Below are 14,652 nucleotides of genomic sequence, written 5' to 3'. Positions count from 1 at the left end.
AGGGTGCAATGCGGGTTTACTATGTAAGTTGGAAACGGAGGTCAGCGCCGGATTCATGATTTATCGAAATAGTATGTATTATCCTTGGGTTCCCCATTTCGAACATGAAACTGGGTAAGCAGGTTCGCTGGGACATGTTGATCAACTTAATTCATTTAAAAGTCGTAGGCTTCATTATCAACATTAAAAATGCGGCGCGTCCCAAGATGAGAAAGACGACGATTAAATGGAAAACAAGTAGCATGCTCCCGAGATTGCCGATACCAAGCCCGAAACTTGGCCACATGATGCTTTCGGACATGCTGATCAACTTTGTTCTAATAAAGGTCGCCATGTTCATTATGAACATTATGAGTCGGGGGAGGGAGGGTCCAAATGTAGGGTGATGATCGGACGGGGGAAAACCAAAAGTTTATAGAGAAAAGCAAAGCAACAAAGTAGGGCCGCTCATCGTCATCGTGATTATGTAATATCTCTTTTTAGCATTCTCATTCAAAAAGGGAGACAACGATCATTATGTAAGCGTGCAACAGGGGATCCCCTCGGAGAACATTCTAGTCATCCGCACGTGCTTTTTTAACCCGCTGCATAAAATAAACCAGCTGCATGAATGACACAAAAGAACGTTTATTGCCGTCTAAGTCTACTATTCCCAGGTACGTATGAAGCATCATCATAATGCTTTATCAACCTTTCAATCTTCTGGTACACGTATTGGTATTCTTCAGCTGATGCCTTCTTTCTTTCTTTCCAGCAAACGGGTCAAACCAAGAGACAACTTGGTTGCATCCCCTTGTGTAGCGGCTATGCTTGGAGCTTCAGGTACATCATGTTGACTTGGACCATCATTAGCAACTCTTGGGCATGTGGATGATGAGCTGGCAGCAGCGTGGGAACGAGAAAAGTTTTTCGGTGGCTTGATGTTGGGATGAAAAGCTCACCAGGAAAATGTGCTTGCATGGCAACGGCTTTTTCTCCTCGTATTGCATACACGTACACGTAGTCTTATCTTTCTCGCAAACAACCTAGGTAATGGTAACTTCCATTGAGCAAGAGAATTAACACATACCCTATTTGACTTACAGTGTACGAATCACCCTCCATCTGGAACGAGGACAACCACGAATCTATTTCCTTGAGGGCTATGAATCAGGCTTGCACCGTCTACCAGCTTCGTGAGTTAGCGATATGGTCCCCACTCTTGTCACTATCAACAGCATGTTATCTTACATACCAGCCATGTTTTCTACAGCAATCTTTGCCTTGTTGCGCTGCTCACAGATGTATCGACCTTTCTTGCACAGCCTATTCAGCTCATACTGCAAGTCGACATTGATCTCTTCCACCAGCTTGTGTATCAATGTATCAAGACGTCGGGTGGGATAACGATTCAAGTACACTGATTTCAGCTGGTTGTGCCAAGTCTCGACATAGTTGTTGGTATCCATGGTGTCGACCCCACCCATGGGGATGTAGCCTCTGGAGAGGGGTCCAAGAACTCCTTTTGGTGGTCCTCCTCTTGCGCGTTTTCGGATCTCTTGGAGACGACCGGACACAGGATAGGGTGCTATTCCATGCACGAGATACATGCCATGCACAGGCAGGACTTTATGTTGATATGATTGCCCCATGCAAGCCGCATTTGTCTTTCCACCGTCAAATTGCAGCCGATGGTGATGGTTCCAATCCCTTTGTGGTCCAGGATACATGTAAGTAGTGGAGAGGTTGGTGATAAGGTAAGCAAATGGGGAAACGACGCCATGCTGGGTGATGATGGTATACATGACGACGTTCTTGCCAGTGATATCATGGGTGGCGGCGTCAAGGTGTACACCACGAGCTCTAGCAAAGGAACTCTGTTGCCAGGTTGTCGAAATGCATAAAGCATGCTCGTTGTCATCCAAGTCGCTGTAGTAGCCAAAATTCCCTTCATCTATGTTATCATTCAAATCTATATACATCCAACAAATAAATACCACATACCTGTGATGACCCACTCTTTAGCAGACTCGTGTTCATTATTGTGTCGACGTGTAGCCTGGCTTTGCAACTTGACGCATTCGTTATACACATCGTCCGTGATAATGTAGGCATCCCGGCTTTTCAAGTCTTGGGTTATAGGAAAACGTCGAAAGTAATCCCTTACAGCGCGCACGGTTTGGCCTTCAGAAAGTCTTTGTACAAAGGCCTTGGATCTTGGATATCGCTTACTGCGTCGAATCTGCAAGGGTGGGATGTCCTTTTTGAAACTAGACAAATGAACAATGTCCTTCAAAGCCTTCTTGTCTTGAGTTTTGCCATCTTCTTTTAATGACGTGGCGTCAAGGAGTTGCTCGTTTCTTGTGCACCACTGGTTAAGCAGCACTTTGGGTTTTGTATGATACATCCAAGAGTGGAAAAGTGAAGGAAAAGGAATAACCACAAAAGAAAGGCCACTGTACTTTTATAAGCACACTGCTTTGTTGCCATGGAAGTAGGGGGGGTAATTCTTTGTTTATGTTTATATCTGTCACACATGCATGTGTGCCACACACACACACCCGTATCACCGAAGTGCATCCAACTTTTCTTTTTGTATCAAGGTATGTATGCAAGTCGCTGCGTTGATCCAATGAGTTAAACTCTTTTGTCAGTACAAGAGGGTTGCATGGCCCTGCTAGTACTAGGCGCCTTGACCAGTATCGTTCATTTGACGGGTGTCTCCCTTACATAGATATCAACAATAGCCGCGTTTCGCATCATAGAGCTTTCCATGACGTTTTATCATTTACGTGTCACGCTTTATTTACAAGAAAGGTCTGTTAATCATAATCGTGGGATGCTTTTTTTTTATTTTCTTATGCATAGGGATAAACATGGTACTAGAGGACGCTATGTATATAACATCCCAAACAATACATGGTATAGCATGGTGACAATGTTTACAATAAAGATCCCGCCAAGGTTGAAAAGCTTTCAAATTGTTTGAGAAGCATGACTTTGACATCCGGTCTCTCTTTTTTGAAATGTTTGAGGTCAAGCGAGAATGCTGCATTTTCAGGGTATAATGCCAAACACTGTAGCTGTGGAAAAAACACCAACAGAGGGTCGAAAAATTCAGCTGTGGCACCGTAGCCAACGGGAAGTGTGAGTTGCTTAAGCTGTGGGAGCTGTGAAAGGCATGTCAAGGAATATTGCACTGGTACGTTCTTGCATTTGATTTCAAGCCGTGTTAAATGCCGACATCGTTTGGCGAGTACTTGAAGATAATGCTCCATGTCGTACATGTCGCGAGAAAATCCAAGGATCAAATGCTGCAAATGATTGAGTCCAGCGGCAGCCTTCACTGTCTCTTCAGTAGTAATGTCATATGTGGCACAGTTTGAGTGAATCACCAGGGTTTCCAATGGACATGCTTTTTGTATAAGACGACAAAGATAGTCTTTCAAGTCTGCATGGCGATTCCAGTTGTATGTGGTATCCAGTCGTATCCCCAGCATTTTTAATTCGGGAGGTGTGGTGTCGAGTACAGCAGGATTGGACATGATGACGTTGGCTGTTAAATGCAATTCTTCAAGGCATGGAGCTGATCCAGAAAGCCACCATCCAAAACAGGGATCCGATTGACTCATATGATGCAAAGAGAGCTTCTTGAGGCAAGGAAAAGGTACGTTGGTGATTGGATCATCACCATCATCATCATGCTTGGAAATCGTGACATTCAATTCGATTCGCTCAAGTGTGTTGTGGTGTTGATTCAATAAGCCATGCACATCATTCCAAGAGTACCGGGTTGCTTGTGTACCACAAAGATAAAGTCGCTGCAGACCTTTCCCATCCATGTGATCGTCACTTTGAGATGCATCCTCAACACACGGAAGAATGGTACCAACAACGCATATCCCAAGCTCAAGTGATTTCAGCAATGGACAATGGTGTTGAATCATAAAGATGGATCGTGGATCAGGACAGGGATTTAGTGCAAGATGCTTGAGTGATGGAAATCGATGCAACATTGCTAGCACCTTGTCACAGCTAATTTGTTTCAGTGTACAGTCCAGTCGCAACGTTGTCAGATTCGGGAATAAGGTTGCCCTTGGGAGTGATTGTAAATCGATATCGTAGGCTTCAAACACTTGCAACGATATCAAATGGGGACAAATCACCAATAGACTGGGTACGGGTGGTGTGTATCCATTCGGTAGAGAAATCGATAAATGGGTCAACGTGCTGCTGATGTAGGGCAATGCTAAACGCATATGTGTATAATCATAGTCGATGAAAGCTACATGAATCCAAATGCGTCAGATTTACGTAAAAACGATCATTGATCATTGACAACCATACCATCAATACGAAGCTCTCTTAAGGAACGTAGATCGGTATTACTCAAAACATCTCGTAGCCATTGGCCTGTTGAACATCTGGTAACACGCAATGACGTTGCATACTGGGAAAGCTCATTGAGCTGGTGGTATGTATAATCCTCTCGATCCGTAAAAATGATAAAACTCAATGCACCACCGCTTGCTTCAATGATCCGATCACGCCATAAACGGGACACGTGCAAATAGGGACAAGGTATCATGGCATCCAATAGTGTATCTTGTATAGGATCCTTTACGTTGTCATGCAGGACCATCAATAAGGTGCCCACCCAAAGTACAGTAATAATGCTCTTGATAGGTGCAGATAAAAAGGGATGATCTTTGTTTCACAAGGTTACACAAGGGTCGGTACTGTATCATCATCCGCAAGAAGCATTGGTCTCATTCAGGGACATTGTGCAAAAATGAGACATGGGCGAGATGTAAAATCAGGTTTCTTTTACTCTGGCGTTGCCTAGCAACCATTATCATTTGCTTCCTACATCCATCTCTCTCACGCATCCCATAACTCGGTTGAATCCACGACATGCGTTTACCTCCATGATGATGGCTTGAGCTTTTCCTTTGTAATCAAGGGTAATATAGGGATAGCGCCACACTTTTATGTGTGTAGCGTATGTAGGCATTTCCCAGCTTTGAAATAATAATCCGCTTTTGCGTGTATATATTTTCCATGGCAACCCTGTGTATAATCTCCAATGTGGCATAAATACATGTATCATTGAGATGATGATCATGGCGACGGTTGTGGCGGATGTTTCCAAAAATGGGCAAGTCCAATCCGCTGTGGGGGTTAATTTCATTTTAGCTGAGCACCATGCATCGTTATTCTGCTTACACGCAACGAGACACACGCACACACACGCCAAGCAACAGTTTACAACAAAGCTTGTCTACAATTCAACAACACGCATGCCTCAGTCCAAGCAATGCAGCATGTCAAGCTTTAAGCATGGTGTCTTCCGATGGGCCAAGCGCGCCAACCCTGATGCTGCTCTTCATGGCGAGCATGGCGGCAACCGACGACCCACTTTGAGGTACTTTTATTTGATAGCATATGGGGTAGACAATAAGGCACTCAATGTTGTTGTTGATAGGAAAATCCTGGATTACGCCAAATTGAGAAACAGATCCAAAAAAGAGGATGATGCTATGCAACGCTACAGTAAAGGGATCGACTTTGTTGGTGAACTTCCAGTGGACATTGTTATTTCAAAACTCATTCCAATGTTCATGGATCATTATATCGATTCATGGGGTCCATGCGAGTACTTGTATGTGTCGAAACGATGGCGGGATCGGATTGTTCAATGTTTCCAAGGATTGCATTTTTGGGTGCCTGATGAGGAGGAGCGTACGCAGCGATGTTTACAACTTGTTCAATTTCCTCAGTATGCAAAGGCATTACGCGTTGAATGGTACGGCAGATGGTGGATGGATGATTTATTACGTGAGCTCAACCTTTGTTCATTACGAGAGCTTGTTGTGAATGGTAAGTGATCGCTTCATTTATGTGATGCCTTGGATTAACAACCTTTGTTAAAAAAAGGGCCGGATGATACCATGGATCGTTTTCTGCCAACATTGAGATCGTTCAGCAGGAACCTGAGGCATCTTACTATTGACCATTTGCATGTATCCTTATACGACCTCTTATTGGCTTGCCCCAAACTCACTTCCTTGACCCTATCCGTATACTATCATGTCACTTTCGACTATATCGGATTGACAACATGGCCCACTCTCACAGCACTCTCCATCAGCCATGTATCGGGACCTATTACGTGTGATGAAGTGACACTCATTTGCAAGAGTTTTCCTGCACTCCAAAAGCTTGAACTTCGTTCATGTGCTGATATTCAATGTGTACTCGTTGTCTCAGAATCTTTTCCCTCTCTCACGTACCTTTACATTTGTGTCTACAGCAATGCTGTCAGGATAAAGTTTTTGGATCAAGGACGGCAACAACATGCACAAGGGATAACGCATCTCGATATTTGCGGTTCTACACAGCCAAACATCACTTGCAAAGATATCTTTTCCTTATTAAAAAAGCATCATACAACACTTGAGCGGCTGAATTGGGGGATGAGACTTGACAAGGATGATTATGACGTGTTCAGCTTGGTGTATCCTCGTCTCACAAAACTTTTACTCGGCTGTTCAGGATGGTGGATGTTACGTAACGCTCCCTTGCTTGAAGAATTGTATATAACATGCGACACTATCAAGGAGCATCCTGCTGTGCTTGGTAGGATACCAGCCAATCTGCAAAAGTTAAGGATGGACATTACTTCCTACTCCCCATTCCCATATATGACCTCCATCACACGCTATTTCAGACGCTACCATGCTCGAGCATATTCTTTGAGCCAGCTTATTATATATACACGCAAGATGAAAGATGTCGAGATGATGCTTGAAAGTATTTGTCACTTGAATCAACTTGATCGTTTGATGATCCAGTATTTGAATTGGGACGTCACCCAAATGGAAATCTTTATTGACCAACTTGCCAACGGATGTCGTCGTTTATCATGCCTCAAGCTCTTTTCTCGGACAATGCCATCACCACATGCTGTCAATGCATTGAAACAACTTGAACACCTAAACCACTTTGCATTTAAGATTGAAGAAAAGGATCCTACAGGCGGCAAGTTTTGGGATGCCATTGAAACATTGACACAAATCAAGTGTATTGAGATTTATTGCATAAAGACGTTCCAGCTTTCGGAAATGAGACGCGTCAAGGGAAAAAGACCAGACATGGAGATGATTATTAACAGGGATGCCGTACCCTTTTGAATTGGCTTATTAAACACCTATGATACCGCACTCCTTTCCCTATGACAATACTCTACGATGACCCCATTATCTTTGTCACCCATATATGCTTATATCCGACCCTTCAATTATCGTGATGTTGACGCTTTTAATAAATAACCTCCATATGTTGACGTAGATAATTAGCTATTGAATCGGGTACAGGGAAGCAAAGATAAACACGTTGTAGTCTAGGGAAGTTGCCAAGATGACGTAATTCATGTTCGGATAGACGACTGGCACCAATGTATAAAGTCTTGAGATTTGGATGTGTATCAAGAGCAGCAATGAGACCCTCATGGAAATTGGTAATGCTATGGCCGAGCGTCAACTCTTCCAATGCGGGACATCCTTTACCAAGGTTGCTTAAGAAAGGTCGCCAATCAGCCGTAAAGTAATTCGCCGACAGGTCCAGCTTTTTGAGGTATTTCAAATCGCACACCAAGGGTAACCATGCAATGTTGGAGATTTGAGCGGTAACAAAGTCGATTTCAATGTGCTTGAGCATTGACTTATCTCCCAAAGCGGCATGATGTTGCAAGAGGGGCCCAATAACACCATCATCCACTAACCCTGATGCCTCAATGATATCGAGTGTTGTCAGGTGTTTCAGTTGCTTCAATCCTCGTACTGTATCCCTGATCAAGATTGATTCCGGAACGCTCACTGTTTCAAGAAGGGGCGCATTCTCCAAAACCCACTGTAGACAAGGTACTGCTGAATACTCTTCCACTGCTACACGCACCGTATGCAAGTTTGGCAAGGATAACGGTACCACCAGGTTGTCATGCTTGACTGCCACCAACTTGCCATCCATAAAATCCCAAGCGCTGTGACCATAGGCGGCAATATCCAGACTCATATCCAATACCTTCAATGACTTGTGATGTTGAAAAAGAAACTTTATCAACTCGTCTTGATCCAATGTCTCGCCTTCACCCATGCCAGCGAATGTAATACCTTTTTCTTTGACATCCACCCTAGGGATATCAAATCCGGTTTCCATCTCACGGCCATACGAAATCGTTCTTAAATGTGGGCATTGCTGTGATAAAAGAGGCAAGATGCTTGAATCCTCGGGCATAGGCCAAATCTCAAACGACACCAGATTGGGAAACAGGCTCAAGATACGGGCTATGTTGTTCTTTTCAATGCTCTCTGAAGACCAGCTGTGTAATCGAAGATGGGTCAATCGTGGGTACTTTGATGATGATGGCGGCGGCGGCATGAAAGCGTTCACGTCTTGGAATTTCAAAAACGTCAAATTGGGGCAGGTTCGCATGATATCACATAAACGAAGCGATGAATTGTAGCCGATATCCAAATGCGTCAATGTATCCGCTACCATAGCCAAACCTCTCAATTGGGATTCGTTCGTCTCACCTATTTATACGTCCCTTTTGAGTTTCCCATTCTCCTTGATCCATTCCTATATACTTACTGCCTAGCTTTAACTTTTTCAAGGATGAAAACTTGGCTCGTGAAAAAAGATGAACCAAATGCTTGTTCATCCTGACAATCAGATCCAACGACGTGACGTAGGGAGCAAATTGAACCAGTTGCTCATGGCCTTCACGGAATGTACGGAGCTCATAATCCACCTCAATGCTTAAACCATGTTCGAGTATACGTTGCTGCCAAGTATCAGACACGTGGAGATAAGGACAATACCCCGTGGATGATAATACGGTGGGCATGAATCTTGGTACGATATAGGTCGAGACGACATCCATAGGCAATTGGCTGATAAAGTCGATACGCTTGTTGCTCATGGTCTTTGCGGCTATGCGTTGCTGCTGCAGGTCATGATAGTGTGGATCGGATGATGATGATGATACTTCAAGACCCTTGTCGTATATGGCAACAGCAGCTTCAGAGCGACCTTGTTGACATAAAACATCACCTTCACAAAGGTAACCAAGGGCTGACGTAGGTCGTATTGTCTGCATCGCAGCTGCATCGCGTAACGCGGCTTCAAACTGGGCACTGTTGGCTAACAGCTTTGCTCGATCATGAAGAGCGCTGTACAATCGGGATGCGCTTTGTTGTATAATGTCGGTGGCTGCTTCAATCTGCTTGCTGTTCTTGCATTCATGGAGACGAATTGTTTTCGGGTCTTGTAATAGATCGGGAGAAGCTGCGCTGTCTTTCATGGGTGCGTGTATGTGTGTGTGTCGGAAGCAAGGGCCGCGGCCTACAAAAAACATCCCGCGAGTTTTCCTCTAATAAAAGCGTTGGTGTAACCACGTCTGATGATGATGATTCCCTATGACCCCTTTGATGTCCTTTCCCATTGTATATATATTTGAAATGCATGATGCATACTATACCATTCAAATACAGTATTCGTTAAGGGTGGTTGGTGATCATTTAGCTGTTGTGAAAGGTGCTTTTTACTATGCTTGTTGATGATGAACCTGCATTAAGTGGTACGAAACATTATGCAACTCTCTTTCCAAATGCGGCGTGCACACAACAAACAACCATATCAAAGCTATACATCTTCTGAGCTTATCCACCGCCCTAACAACCTTGCTATTCCATGCAGCTATGATAGCAAGGTACACGTGCTCTTTTACACCACTCATCCTACCCTTGTCCAAATCCAACTTGCTAACTGCACAATCATCATCATCCTGATAAGCACTAAATGAAACACCCATCTTGAGTCGCTACAACGGGGTATTTATTCATGAAGCTTCGTCCCATAACAACAACTATCCTCGCAATAAGCATCCGATCCATCACCTGATAATTTGGAGACCCTGCGATGGGGGATCACAATGCCAAAAGGCTAATGGTTGTGGATGATTGGTTTCCTTCCTTGACAATAGTGACTAAGACAACATCCTTTTTGACGCTTCTTGAAATAGATACAGGCTTGCTCGCTAGAAAACAGGCACGGGCATGCCCACTTGGATGAGGTGTACCGTTGTTAGGCCACCCATCATCATCATCATCATCATCACCAATCCCACTTCACTTACCAATTATGGCATGTGGGTATCATGGTACTTGCTTCTTCTCCTTCAAGGGTGTCTCAAGAGTATCTCAGACAAGTCGGCACCTTGGCAACCGGAACCTCATTGCGAGTGGCGCATTCCAGAAAACTTTTTGTTTACAATTGCTGTACTAGATGGAGACAAGGAATGAGTAAACTGGTACCTGTGTACCTGTGTACTCTTGTTGTGCCTACCCAAGGTGTGTATGCAACTCGTACGGAGGACAGAGTGAATAGCCGCCGTGTGGCGGGGCTTGAGCAATAATGAACACGCCCAAAATGGATGCACATGATCTCATCATGCTATCTACAAAAGACTATTCATCATTGGGAAAAATATAATGACCCTATCCGAAAACATAGCCTGGCTCTTGATCTTTGTGTAAATAACGCAATATGGCGTAATGTTCACTTGCTTGCAAAAGATACAAGTGCCCTTGTAGCTGCATAGATACCATGCATGGGCTTTTCTGGTGCAAGGGAGGGTGATCAAGCACGAGGCTGTTTCTTGCTTTTCCTTACATGCATGAGGGATGATGGAAATTTCTACTTGTAGGGCATATGCATGATTACGGTGCGATCCATACCGGGGATGTAAAATTCTGTATCGTTTGGACCCCCCAATTACTTTGGTGTCAGGGATTCCTGTGCGGGTTCAAGTAACTCTATTTACGACAACTGACATCTCATCATCATCATAATATTTTTTTATTCATGATGATTGAATATAGATATTGAGTATTCGAGTAAGCTCTATTTGACAATTCATGTCGTTTCTGCTAACGAACACGGGGTGGGTGGCATTTAAGGGGTTGGAAAAGGAGTTTCATGTTCGATTGTCTCCCAACAAAAGCATTCTCTCCGCCGACATTGGCGCTAAACATGCCAACTCTTTTGACAGCATGCATCCGATCACGGGGTGCTCTTGGCATATGGTGAGACGAGTAATCCCCCTGAGGATCCCCTAATGCAGCCTCTTGACGTTGATCTCCCACCAAGTTTTTCATAAATAGGGCGAACATCATCTTGTTCTTTCTTCATCTCATCTCATCAAGTACTGGTTCTTCCTCTTTAATCACGTCAAGAAACTACCATTATGCGTGCTGTTACTCTTATCGTTGCTACCATGGCTCTTCTCGTGATCTCATCTACTACCACAAGCGCTGATGAATGTTATGACTGGTGCAATGGCCAAACTGAATGTCTATGCATGCATTGTGGTGATTGCTAAGCATATAAAGGCACACGTGATCGTCAAATCCCATGCCCTCAACGTTCAATAAATAAGCAATGCTCTCACCGCAGAGTCGCTTTATGCAGTGTTTCGCATTCGTTTCAATGGTCATACAAAGATGATGATGGTGTATACGTGTATCATATATGATTGGGGAATGATGTCGCGTGTGTGTTTATTATCTTTTCTCGGATTACCGCAAAGGATCGTTTTTCTAATTATCCATGTCATTACAGCTGCAGTATGTAACCCATCCACCCAAGGTAGCCTTGATCTCCATCAACGACAACAGACTGATATTCAAAGTATCCATGACTTTTTGTCCACGAAACATCGCATGCGTCTTAGTCCTCAATCATAGATACCAATGGCTGGTTGGTGTCAGATCTCAAAAGCATCCAAGTAGCTAACAGACCTCAACGTGGCAATAGTGACTTTGGCATTCGCGTCATGCCAGGCAACATTGAGCAGTTTGGAATTCACGAGCGACGATGCTCTTGTAACAAGGTACACAGAACAAGCTTTTCGACGCAATGGTGTACGGTGGTTGTCAATTGAGCGAGTCGCACATTGGTTGTCAGGCCGTCGATCGTAATGGGAACACTGGTAGAAAGCAGCTTGTCAGAGTGGCTGTAGTGGCGGAAAGGGGAACAAGACCCTCATGCAGAGAAGAAATCGCCTGCTCATATAATCGGGCGAGCCATGTACATAGCACAGTATTTGATTGGTCGATCACAATGGCCATCCTATGCCTCCATATCCTTCCTGCTCAACCACTTTTATATGTAATCCCACAAGTTTATATCATAAAGCACGCATAAAATAAAAACATTGATCATTGTAAAGATCCCACTCGATTGCACATGTTTTTGGTGTTGTATGTCATCATCATCATCATCGCTTACATCCAAAGTGTGCAGCTGCATGTATGTTTGTTGTAGTGCATTTCGGGACCCGTGCATATCGCGATATGCCCTAGTGCATTTCAGGATTCCGAAATGCACTAGGGCATTTCAGTCCTCAGTGCAGATACCGAAATGCACTAGGGCATTTTGGTCATATATATACCCCTTTACCATTTTATGATAGTGACACCTATATATTCAGAATACATTACCTCCTTTTGTTTGCAATACATGGATCATCTAAAACCTTTAACCTCTCCTGAAAATGACTTCCATTTGGGTTTTCCTTTGATGCGTACAAGTAATTTTGTTATCATTTTACCGGCAAGGGTATGCACCGCAAGGTTAAATAAGGTGAAAAGCATACATGTTTAAAAACTCAAGGATACAATTGGGACTGATATTTATGTATGATAAAATGATAAACTGGTAACCATAATACTTGATAGCACTACATTCATTGTATTGCGACATGCTCTACTGGGCGTCTTGATGATCTTGTTTGCCGTGTTGTATGGGATCGTGTGATACGTCTAGGACCACTTGGGCGTTTGCGTTGTGTCTTGCGCCTTTTGTTATGGCCATTGTCATTGTGGCGGTCATGGGAATTGGTACAACCCGAATGTGTTCCCCGATGGCAACCATCATTGCAATATGCGTTGATGCGTCGACATGGGCAACGATTGGTCTTACATGCAGTGGTGCAATTGCATACTTGAGGTACAGGTGGTGCTTGCGATTGGCGACTTAACCTTGCTGCCTCTCGAACAGAAATTGTTGGCGTGTTGTCGTCGATTGGTGACCTTGCAATGGATTCCAAGTCATGAAACTCGTGGTGCGTGAAATCTTTTAGCTCCCTTCCATGGTAGGCTGTTTGGATCAGGCCATGCTTGCATCGCACTTTATACTTACGACAGCTATTCTCCAAATCAACTACGTCATAAACAATGCAAGGGAGGTACCTTGGGTGACGCTTGCTTCGGTCACGAATGTCGATGTGCACTCCCACGTAGTCACCAACATGATATTGCGGAGTTGGTGGTTGCCTAGCAAGTAGCCTTTATATAACACAATGTGAGTACGTGGTGATGATGGTCTTCAATGGTACACTTACTGTTGTTGAATGGATTCTACGTTGTTGTTGTAGTGTGTTGCTGCTGCATTCCGAATGGCACTATGGCGATTGATCGAAACATCACTAAGGCTGCCACCATCTTGATGATCATCATTGCTAGTAAAGTGCTCGGAATTTGCGTGGCCATCAAACTCTTCATTTCGGGCCAATGGTTCAGTGCTTGACAATGATAAAGGTGAAGGAGGTGCAATGCCATGATCATCGTCACTATTCAAAATGTCATCCAATTCCACTGGTACACGTTCACCATTGACACCAATTCGGTAGGCATGACGAACGTTGGATCTAAAGCTGGTGTCATAGATGCCACGAACGCCGTCGGCATCTTCAATAGGTATGGTCATCAATCCACGGCCGCCGGGACCACGCAATTCGAGAAATGGGGCTGTTGCGGTGTCACCAGATTCACTGTTCGCTGTTTTGATGGCGTCATTAGTAAATCACTTGGCATGTATCCATAACAATAATACCGACTTACAGCTCGTCTCATCAATAACACCATGACCTTCCTCCACCTGCAGACGTTCTGTAGCAGTATTGGCAACAATGGCATTTGAATAGGTATCTTGTTTAATTGGTTGTGTCAATTAAAAACGAAATTTAGTATAGCATGAGCAACTTAATCCCTTACCATTTGATGCATGAGATCCACCTTCATCGTCTCCAAAGCCAATGCTGCCATCATCATCTCCAAAGTCAAGATTGCCATCATCACCATGATCGTCATCCTCTCCAGAGTCAAGGCTACCATCATCACCACCATCGTCATCCTCCGGCTCTGTATCCTCTTCTTGTGAAGAAAGCATTGTATTTGCAACATCCTGAGAACGGCTTTCGTCATCACCTTCTCCGCTTTGGTAAACTTCAACCATTTCAGGGATGGCGTCAACAGCTTCGCCATCCACCACATGTTGCCCATTTAAGGACCGGTCAATGTATTCTTGGTTAACAGTATCATCCGGGTGAGGATCTTGGCCATACAAATAGCGATACGGGGTATCACGGAGAACTCTGGTCCTTGAAGTGTTCATAGCATAAACCACCATCCCTAGACCTTCAGACCAATGTTTGGGGTCTTCCTCGGTAGCGTTTTGATTGCTAACCCAGGCGTTGAGTTTCTGCACCAGCGTTCTATTGCCACGTTCAATCAGGCCTTGCGATTGAGGATGGCGTGGTCGACCATTGAT

The 14,652-nt window shown here is 44.1% G+C and overlaps 5 protein-coding genes across 5 annotated transcripts; 1 reads left to right on the top strand and 4 right to left on the bottom strand.

Annotated features, from left to right (window-relative positions):
- Positions 1–1,226: 1,226 nt before the first annotated feature.
- On the bottom strand, positions 1,227–2,386 carry O0I10_006703 (uncharacterized protein; the record flags this gene model as incomplete). Its single annotated transcript, XM_058486728.1, has 2 exons — positions 1,227–1,933; positions 1,984–2,386. The coding sequence occupies 2 exons, from the start codon at positions 2,384–2,386 to the stop codon at positions 1,227–1,229; spliced, it is 1,110 nt and encodes a 369-aa protein (XP_058342550.1).
- A 535-nt stretch (positions 2,387–2,921) lies between these two features.
- On the bottom strand, positions 2,922–4,621 carry O0I10_006702 (uncharacterized protein; the record flags this gene model as incomplete). The annotated part of the gene is made up of 2 exons (XM_058486727.1): positions 2,922–4,264; positions 4,327–4,621. The coding sequence occupies 2 exons, from the start codon at positions 4,619–4,621 to the stop codon at positions 2,922–2,924; spliced, it is 1,638 nt and encodes a 545-aa protein (XP_058342549.1).
- Positions 4,622–5,279: 658 nt separating this feature from the next.
- Positions 5,280–7,172, top strand: O0I10_006701 (uncharacterized protein; the record flags this gene model as incomplete). The annotated part of the gene is made up of 3 exons (XM_058486726.1): positions 5,280–5,404; positions 5,465–5,859; positions 5,917–7,172. 3 exons carry the CDS (start codon positions 5,280–5,282, stop codon positions 7,170–7,172), a joined length of 1,776 nt encoding a protein of 591 aa, XP_058342548.1.
- Positions 7,173–7,299: 127 nt separating this feature from the next.
- On the bottom strand, positions 7,300–9,343 carry O0I10_006700 (uncharacterized protein; the record flags this gene model as incomplete). Its single annotated transcript, XM_058486725.1, has 2 exons — positions 7,300–8,573; positions 8,632–9,343. The coding sequence occupies 2 exons, from the start codon at positions 9,341–9,343 to the stop codon at positions 7,300–7,302; spliced, it is 1,986 nt and encodes a 661-aa protein (XP_058342547.1).
- A 3,444-nt stretch (positions 9,344–12,787) lies between these two features.
- O0I10_006699 (uncharacterized protein) lies at positions 12,788–14,496 on the bottom strand (the record flags this gene model as incomplete). The annotated part of the gene is made up of 5 exons (XM_058486724.1): positions 12,788–13,247; positions 13,293–13,388; positions 13,445–13,880; positions 13,944–14,030; positions 14,097–14,496. The coding sequence occupies 5 exons, from the start codon at positions 14,494–14,496 to the stop codon at positions 12,788–12,790; spliced, it is 1,479 nt and encodes a 492-aa protein (XP_058342546.1).
- Positions 14,497–14,652: the final 156 nt, after the last annotated feature.

The sequence above is a fragment of the Lichtheimia ornata genome, assembly GCF_029851405.1.
Source record: "Lichtheimia ornata isolate CBS 291.66 chromosome Unknown scaffold00030, whole genome shotgun sequence".
NCBI classification, from domain to species: Eukaryota; Fungi; Mucoromycota; class Mucoromycetes; order Mucorales; family Lichtheimiaceae; genus Lichtheimia; species Lichtheimia ornata.
The sequence above is the reverse complement of the archived record's forward strand: the minus strand, read 5'-3'. Positions and strand labels throughout refer to the sequence as shown.